The 8,844-nt window shown below is 41.5% G+C and overlaps 2 protein-coding genes across 2 annotated transcripts; both read left to right on the forward strand.

Annotated features, from left to right (window-relative positions):
• The first annotated feature begins 2,863 nt into the window (after nt 1-2,863).
• LOC145987740 (uncharacterized) lies at nt 2,864-4,522 on the forward strand. The gene has a single exon (XM_083122401.1). The coding sequence runs from the start codon at nt 2,864-2,866 to the stop codon at nt 4,520-4,522; it is 1,659 nt and encodes a 552-aa protein (XP_082978527.1).
• An 88-nt stretch (nt 4,523-4,610) lies between these two features.
• LOC145987747 (uncharacterized) lies at nt 4,611-8,333 on the forward strand. The gene has a single exon (XM_083122414.1). It carries the CDS (start codon nt 4,611-4,613, stop codon nt 8,331-8,333), a length of 3,723 nt encoding a protein of 1,240 aa, XP_082978540.1.
• The last annotated feature ends 511 nt before the right edge of the window (nt 8,334-8,844 follow it).

Here is an 8,844-nt window from a genome sequence, read left to right on the forward strand (position 1 = left end):
TCCTTTCTTACGTTTACACAACCCTGCCAGACCAGTCAATCCAAGTGTTAAAATCTAATGGTTAAGTGTTCTTATTTCACAGGGGTAAGCCCCTTTTGCTTATTCGAGTGTTACTGTTGTGTTTCCCCCGGGCTATCACCCCCGGCTAAAAGTGCACCTCTGGCAGCCAATCCTTTTAACACCAGGCTCTCACATAGCCTGAGATTCGATCCCCTAAGTTTACTTTAGATTTATACGATATACAAAGTTATGAAGTTCGGTCTTCATGCTTCTCTACATCTTTCTTCAGTTAGCGTTCGATTAAGTTAGGGGAGAGGTGGGTGGCCGGACTCCATCTCCCCAAAATATAATGTTCCAAAAGTGAACAGACCAAAAAATTGGTTTGGTGTTCAACATGAAGTAATTATTTTTATTTCTGCTGCATTTGAATGAAAATGATAGGCATTGCACCGAGTCGGATTAGTTGGAGATACACACCATATCAATATTTGATTTCCTAACTGTTCTCATTGTGATAAAAGACAAAGAACCGTTGTCAGTAATGGCAGCAAGTCTTGCCATACTATTTGACTATGGCACAAATAGGTTAGGTTACAAAATCTCCGCGCGTTAAATAGAATAGACGAAGCGGACTAATAAATTTCATTGGCTACTTTCATGTCTAAAAGTGTTTGTAAAGTCTTCAACCATATTTTTAAAATATAAGTAAATATATATAATAAATAATAATAAATATAAGTAAAATATAAGAAAAATTATTACGTTCTCAGGGAATGCATATCTTTAGTTTTAATAGTAACTTTTAGTCGTACTGCAAACCTTATGTTTTTCTCTTTATATTGACCTTAGCATGGGCGTTTTCTAAATACATTTTTAGGGTCATAACTGAAAATAGGCAATGTTTGTAGTTTTCATTTTCATGCTACCTTGTCTTACAGTCTCATTGTTACAATTTTGTTACTGTTTTATGTAACAGAGGTGTATACTACTTCAAAGAAGACCTCCTCGCCGATAAATTGTTCCAGATACATATATTCTATGGCTGCATGTTTCCGCGAAGAAACCGTAGAACGTTACGGAGGAAAGTGCATGCAGCAATCTCTTAAAACTGACCAAGTGAAATGAAGCCTAACTGACGTATTCGTGCAACGCGGTTGAATACACTCCAGATAACCTTCCATTATCTCCCGCCCACTGCTCTCTCAGACGTCCGCGCTCTTTTAATTACAGCAACCGCCTTCTTCCCTCAGAGTTTTTAGAAAACAGTTGCAAGAAACACGATTCGCTTCTTTCGCAACAAGAGAGTATCTCTTTCCTTTTGCTCTGACGTCAAGAACTTCCTCAAATGTTGGTCGTCTGCGATTTTTCTCATTCCCTGCCTGACGTTTTCGTGACCCCAAGTTACACCGGAATTTAATCAAACGTTTCCCCTGTTCCCAGCGCCACCTTTTGCCAGCCCTTCCATCACGTAGCGTGTAGCTGGGGATTCTGAAGGCTTTGAACGGCTAAGCTCAGCTATTCGTCAGCGACTTGTGACGTCAGAATTGTTCCGAAGTGAAGATTTGTCCATATCCAGACTCCTCTGGCACGAATCCGCGAAGGTGTTTACTGGAAACAGACATTTAATTTGGAAGTTGCATCAGCTTGGTGAAAATTTGACAGCGAAATTCTTGGTTAATGTTGCAGACTAACTTAGGCGATGCTGTGTCCAGGAATTTATCACGGTTATCCTAGATTTCTCATAGGAGGGACATGGGAGGGTTGCGGCTCGCCGTGAAAGTTCATTTCATTGTTAAAAATTGAACAAATTGTTAATAGGGACTGATAATTGATCATTACAAGTAAGACTAGTATATGCTAGAATAGAAACACCAGAATTTTAAATTAAAGCAATTTCGGGCGAGGGAAAGCACTGTTTTAGAAAAATACCACACTTACGACGTACCTGACCTTTCTTTTTTAAAATAGAGAGAGAGAGAGAGAGAGAGAGAGACAAGAAAGTTTGTCGAACATTATATTAAGTTTATTTTGTGCTCAGATGGCTTACTTTGGACTGGACCTTCAGTTTAATGTGCCTTCAGCAGGTATCGAACCCGCACTGAAATATCGGACGACAAAAATAGTGAGCGGACACAATAATGTACGGAACTTTCAACCAGTTGCCTTCAGTTCTCACCAACAGGTTCGTCGCCAGGATTTATTTTCGGATGGGGCTCAATCTTCATTGTATGTATTGTTCGGGAATAAAGCATTCTGCTGCGAGCCGTCTGCGGCGCATGCGCGCGCAGCGAATAGACTGAGTAACTCGCTCATGTGAGCTCGGCCGTGCAACATACTACGCGCGCGTCTCCTATTATCTACGATATTAGACAGTTGTAATTACGGTTCTACATACCAATATGTATTCTTTAGTATTATAAATATTCTAAAATCTAAATCGATGTACCGTATTATTCATCTGGTAGAACTACGCCTAAGGTAAAACAGTTAACTTAAATTACCAGAGTATCAACGCATCAGAAGTCGGTCATTGCCGCAACATATGGTCCTCCGCAAAACCGGATGAATTACGGATATCGGTAAACGACGGGACTGGTGAAAGTGCAGTTCAGTGAAGTGAAGTGTTACGGACAGTGAAAGTACAGTGAAGTTACAGAACAAAGCAGTTTTCCCGCCACTTCAGCCACGCCGCGCGAGGGGAAATTAGAGCGAGCTAGGAGAATCAACGGACAGCACGATCCAGTCACAGGGTTGCCAAGAGCAGAGGAATTATCGAAGGCTGCAGATTCCATGTACGTGAGTAAATCCTTTTATTTTCCTTTTCCATGCTTGTTTGTTCATATTCCTAACCTTGCCTGAGAAAATGCCGGAAGAAAGTGAAATGCTTGAGAAGCTCGTGAGACAACTCAGTGTAATTCAAGGACAATTAACTCGGCTTCAGAACTACGTGTCCAATTATGACGAAGCAAGTGGTCATGTAAACGAAGTTGTAGCCAGGCATAAGCAACTCGGCAGTGTTTGGTCAAAACTAGAGGATGTAATGGACAAGATATCCGAATTATCAGATGAGCAATCTCACGACGAGAAGAGAGCGTCACTTGAGCAAAGTTACTTCACGTTAGAAGCTAAAATGCTTTCAATAATAGACAAAGACTCGACGAGAAAGAATAATACATGTAAGCCTGAAACTAAATCTCCAATCAAGCTCCCAGATGTAACTTTACCAACGTTTGACGGAAACTACACTCAATTTTCATCGTTTCAAGATATTTTTGTAGCCCTCATAGAAAAAAATGAAACCTTGTCAGACATACAAAGATTGCAGTATTTACGGCTTTCGTTAAAGGGTGATGCATTACAAACGATCGAGAATTTGCAACTCACCGGTGCTAATTACAAGGTCGCCTGGGATTTGATTCAGCGCAAATACAATAATCCAAAGTTAATAGCCGCTGCTTACGTAAATGACATTTTGAATGTATCTTCACTCACTAAGGAAAGTGTAACAGAATTAAGAAAGTTCACGACCACGATTAGAGGTTCTATAGAAGCATTAAGAAACATTCAGGGAGACGCGGACTTAATTGATATTTTTCTCGTTCAGTATCTTTCAGCCAAATTGGATAAATGTACGAGAAGGGACTTTGAGAAACAATCAAGCAATACAGAATTCAGTACCATCGAAGAATTGCTTATATTTTTAGAAGCTAAGTGCAACTCTCTACAGAAATTCGAAGCAAATGAACCTTCGACATCGACGAAGCCGTTTTCAAGGTCACCAGCTGTTAGTAACGTCAGGTCAAGAACGCCACAAGCATCTAACACGTATTTTACTGCATCGAGTAAAAGCTGCATCTACTGCAAGGATACCTCTCCTTTTCATCCTTTATTCAGATGCCAGTCATTTTTGAAATTGACGAATAAACAGAAATATAAATTCCTGCATGAGAACCGCATATGCACGAACTGTTTGCGTTTTGCTAATCACTCGGTGTTCAATTGTAAAGCCGGCTCTTGCAGGTACTGTAGGTTGCGTCAGCACACGAGTTTGCACGAAGAAAGGGGTGGCGATCGCCGTGTACCTCCTCTAATTCCAGGAAGATCAGCTGCGAACGAAGCAAGCAGTGTTTCCAACCCTCAAGCCGGAGAGGGAACCAGTTCATCGTATTCAGTAAAGAATAAGAACCAGAATGTTTTGCTGGCTACTGCCCGTGTTCTAGCAAAAGACAAAGATGGAAAATACTTGCCTTGCCGCATCTTATTGGACCCGGGGTCTCAAGTGAACCTCATTAGTATGGATATGGTACAACGTCTTGGGTTACGAAGACAGAGACAAAATACGTTGATACAGGGAATAAGTTCCAACACTGTAAATTCACCTTATGCTGTGAATGTGGAATTAAAATCAAGATTCAATGAATTTACTGTAGAGGCACAGTGTTCTGCCTTGAAGAATATTACTGAACGTTTGCCTGCAGAAAAAAATGGATACTTCGACATGGGAGATACCTACAGATATTGACCTGGCGGATGAAAACTTCAATGTTCCTGTAAGGATTGACATATTAATTTCTGCAAGTATATTTTTCGATATCTTACTGCCAGAGAAGATGTCGAAGCAAGGACCTTATCATACGTTACAAAATACACAGTTTGGCTGGGTTGTAGTGGGCAACACTCCAGGAACAACGTCACATCCAAGCAGATCATTCTTTGTACAGGGTGAGCCGTTAGAAATCCTCTTACATCGTTTCTGGTCGGTTGAAGATTTGTCGGAAGAAATTATGTCGCCTAAAGAAAAGAAAATGGAAGCACATTTTCGCCAAACTACAGAAAGGAATGAAGATGGCACTTACACGGTACGCTTACCTTTGACGGAAGATAGATCAGCATTAGGGGAATCTTTGGAACATGCACACTCAAGATTTTTACAGTTAGAACGCCGACTACAGAGAGAACTGGAATTGAAAGAAGAATATGTGGAATTTATGAACGAGTACGAGAGATTACAGCACATGCAAGCAGTGCAGGAAGTGCGAGAGGCGCCAGCAACGGGAGACATCCGATATTTCATCCCCCATCACCCAGTTGTGAATACAGCCAGCTCCACGACGAAAGTACGGGTCGTATTCGACGGTTCAGCAAAAACGACCAGTGGCAGATCACTCAATTGTCTACAAAGTGCAGGACCGGTTCTACAAGAGGATCTGTTCGGGTTACTGCTTCGCTTCAGGACTCATATAATCGCTCTGAAATCTGATATTGAGAAGATGTATAGGATGATTCATATGCACCCTTCTGATAGGAAATTACAGTGCATATTATGGAGAAAATCTCACGACGAACCACTGATGATCTACGAATTAAACACTGTAACTTATGGCCTGACATCTAGCTCATATCTAGCAACTAAATGCCTACAGCAACTAGCGACAGACGAAATGCCCAACTATCCACAAGCTGCTGAAATACTGAAGAGAGACTTTTATATAGATGACTTGCTGTCAGGGCAAAAAGACGAGAATCAAGCCATTAATCTACGTAAAGAACTGTCAGCATTATTATCGGCAGGAGGATTTAAGCTACGAAAATGGGCATCCAATTCTGCAAGAGTAATGGAAACTATATCTTTAGAACTACGGGAAGTTAAAGACACGATTCTGTTTAACGACGACAGTACAAAAACTCTAGGTGTCAATTGGAATACCACCGCTGACACCCTTTGCATATTAACGGCCGAAGATTCAGCGCTAGCGCCAGAACGCAATGCTGAGTTGGCTACACTCGCACCGGCGAAGAAACATCTTACAACTTACCCCCTACGCAGTGATCCAGTGCACGGGAAAGCAGACACCAACGCTTGTTTTGTAAACAATCACCCAGCCATCAACAATCAAAGAAACAGTAAGGCTGCTGGCTGCAGCAAACCTTTTTACGATAAACAAAACTTTTCGACGATACGTGCAAAGAAAGAAAACAATTTGGCCTGCTACGATTTGAACGTTCAAGAAACATTAAGCAAGCGCAGGCTTGCCAGTCAAATCGCGCAACTCTTCGATCCGCTCGGAATTATTGGACCTGTTATTGCACTGTTTAAACAGTTTCTACAGAAACTATGGAAATTAAATGTATCCTGGGACGACGAGTTACCTTCAGATGTATTAAACCAATGGAAGGCTTTACAAGCACAAATATGCCACATTTCCGACATTAAGGTTCCACGATGTATTTTACCTAAAGGGAAGATAATAAACATTCAAATTCACGGGTTTTCTGACGCGTCTGAGAGAATGTACGGCGCGTGCATTTACGTCAGAACTGTAACTGCAGGAAGAGAAGTTAATTCACGGTTATTGTGCAGCAAGGGGAAAGTTGCACCGATTAAGAAAATAACTTTACCTCGCCTTGAGCTGTGCGCAGCACTTATATTAGCAAAATTAGTTAATAAAGTGATACCTTTATTGAATCTCCAAATAAACAAGGTATATTTATATACAGACTCGCAGATTGTTTTGGCATGGATCGCAAAGAACCCAGAGACATGGAAACCCTTTGTGGCAAATAGAGTGGCTCAAATACAGGAATACACGGAGGTGTGTGATTGGCGGCATGTAAGGTCAAAGGATAATCCTGCTGATATGTTATCGAGAGGAGTCGAACCCCTGAAGCTAAAGGGAAACTCACTTTGGTTCCACGGACCAGCATTTCTAAGCCAATCAGATCAAGATCCGAAGTTGGCCATCAACGAGATCAGTTTTGGAATGAATGCACCTATAGAAGTACCAGAACGAAGGAAGGTGAAAATAACCTCATTGGTAACTACCCACAAATCAGATGAAATTCTTATGAGATTCTCTAACCTTTTCAGAATGATAAGACTTATGGCACTTTGTCATATTTTCATTGACAATTGCAAGGGACCCACGAAGAGAAATGTTGATACTTCGAAACTGAATGCCAAGGATTTGCAACGAGCCACAGATACGTGCATTAAAGTAACGCAAGCCTTATTCTACGCGCAGGAAATAGAAGACTTAACACACAAGAGAGAAGTTTCACCAAACAGTGGAATAAAAGATCTGTATCCATTTCTCGACGCCGATTCCATTATTCGCGTGGGCGGACGTTTACAAAACAGCGATCTAGCTTTTGAAGCTAAACATCAGATAATCTTGCCTCCTAAGGCCCATCTTACACGGCTGTTAATTGAATACGAACATCGCAGATTACTGCATGCTGGAACACAGTTACTACTTTCCTCTATCAGACAAAAATATTGGATCGTCCGGGGAAGACAAATAGTTAAGCACATCCTACACTATTGTATTAAATGCCATAGACTTAAATCAGAAGCTAGTAAACAACTGATGGGACATCTACCGGAGCACAGAATCCGAGCCGCTTATCCATTCATGTACAGTGGCGTAGACTACGCGGGGCCTATAAAGATAAAGACTGGAGCGCCAAGGAGCAAATCGACGAGAAAATGTTTCATTGCACTTTTTGTGTGTTTCTCAACGAAGGCTGTACACGTTGAAATTGTTACAGATTTAACAACCGAAGCATTTTTAGCTGCATTGAAAAGATTTATATCTCGAAGAGGAAAATGTGCAGCCATTTACAGTGACAACGCCAGTACCTTTCGAGGTGCACACAGAGAACTTCAGGAACTACGCAATATGTTTGAATCTACACAGTTTCAAGATGTCATTCAGGACTACGCAGCAAATGAGCATTTTGAATGGAAATTCATACCGCCAAGAGCGCCAAATTTCGGTGGACTCTGGGAAGCGGCGATTAAGTCGCTGAAACATCATCTGCGAAGAGTGATGGGAAGCACCATACTAACCTACGAAGAGTTAAGTACCTTACTTTGCCAGATTGAAGCGATATTAAATTCAAGACCACTTTGCATTTTACCCGACGAATCAGATTACCAGATATTAACTCCAGGACATTTTCTCATTGGCAGACCCATAACCACCTTCCCAGAACCTGACCTCACCCTCATACCTGACAATAGACTCAGCAGATACCAGCTGATACAGAAGATAAGAAGATCCATTTGGAAGCAGTGGAATAAAGAATACCTCCATTCACTTCAACAACGCCAGAAGTGGACATCCTCCACGAAGAACTTATCTCCAGGGACAGTTGTACTGCTGAAGGAGGACGACGTACCCCCACTACAGTGGAAACTAGCTAAGGTGGAACCGGTGCATCCTGGGAACGATGGACTAGTGCGTGTAGTGATAGTGAAAACGAAAGACGGAGTTTTTAGAAGAAGTGTCAGTAAAATTGTGCTCCTCCCCATAGGTAAAGACGGAGATTAGTTGAATTATGTTCATTCAACCGGGGGGAGTATGTTCGGGAATAAAGCATTCTGCTGCGAGCCGTCTGCGGCGCATGCGCGCGCAGCGAATAGACTGAGTAACTTGCTCATGTGAGCTCGGCCGTGCAACATACTACGCGCGCGTCTCCTATTATCTACGATATTAGACAGTTGTAATTACGGTTCTACATACCAATATGTATTCTTTAGTATTATAAATATTCTAAAATCTAAATCGATGTACCGTATTATTCATCTGGTAGAACTACGCCTAAGGTAAAACAGTTAACTTAAATTACCAGAGTATCAACGCATCAGAAGTCGGTCATTGCCGCAACATGTATGTATGAAGTATTGGGAAGTTGTTAGGGGAAAATAGTTCTGAAGATTGATTAATTGACTTGGTTTATTTTACTTCGCGTTTTGTGCCTCTTGGCTAATTTGCAAAGATGGGGATGAGTGATGAAATGATGAAATTGATGAATGGACATTCACAAAAAACCAAGCCCGAC

Source organism: Lepisma saccharinum, chromosome 1, assembly GCF_977018435.1.
Source record: "Lepisma saccharinum chromosome 1, izLepSacc3.1, whole genome shotgun sequence".
In the NCBI taxonomy this organism is placed as follows: domain Eukaryota; kingdom Metazoa; phylum Arthropoda; class Insecta; order Zygentoma; family Lepismatidae; genus Lepisma; species Lepisma saccharinum.

Coding starts and splice junctions, on each gene's coding strand:
- LOC145987747 (XM_083122414.1), top strand. CDS start 4,611: ATGTCGAAGCAAGGACCTTATCATACGTTACAAAATACACAGTTTGGC.
- LOC145987740 (XM_083122401.1), top strand. CDS start 2,864: ATGCCGGAAGAAAGTGAAATGCTTGAGAAGCTCGTGAGACAACTCAGT.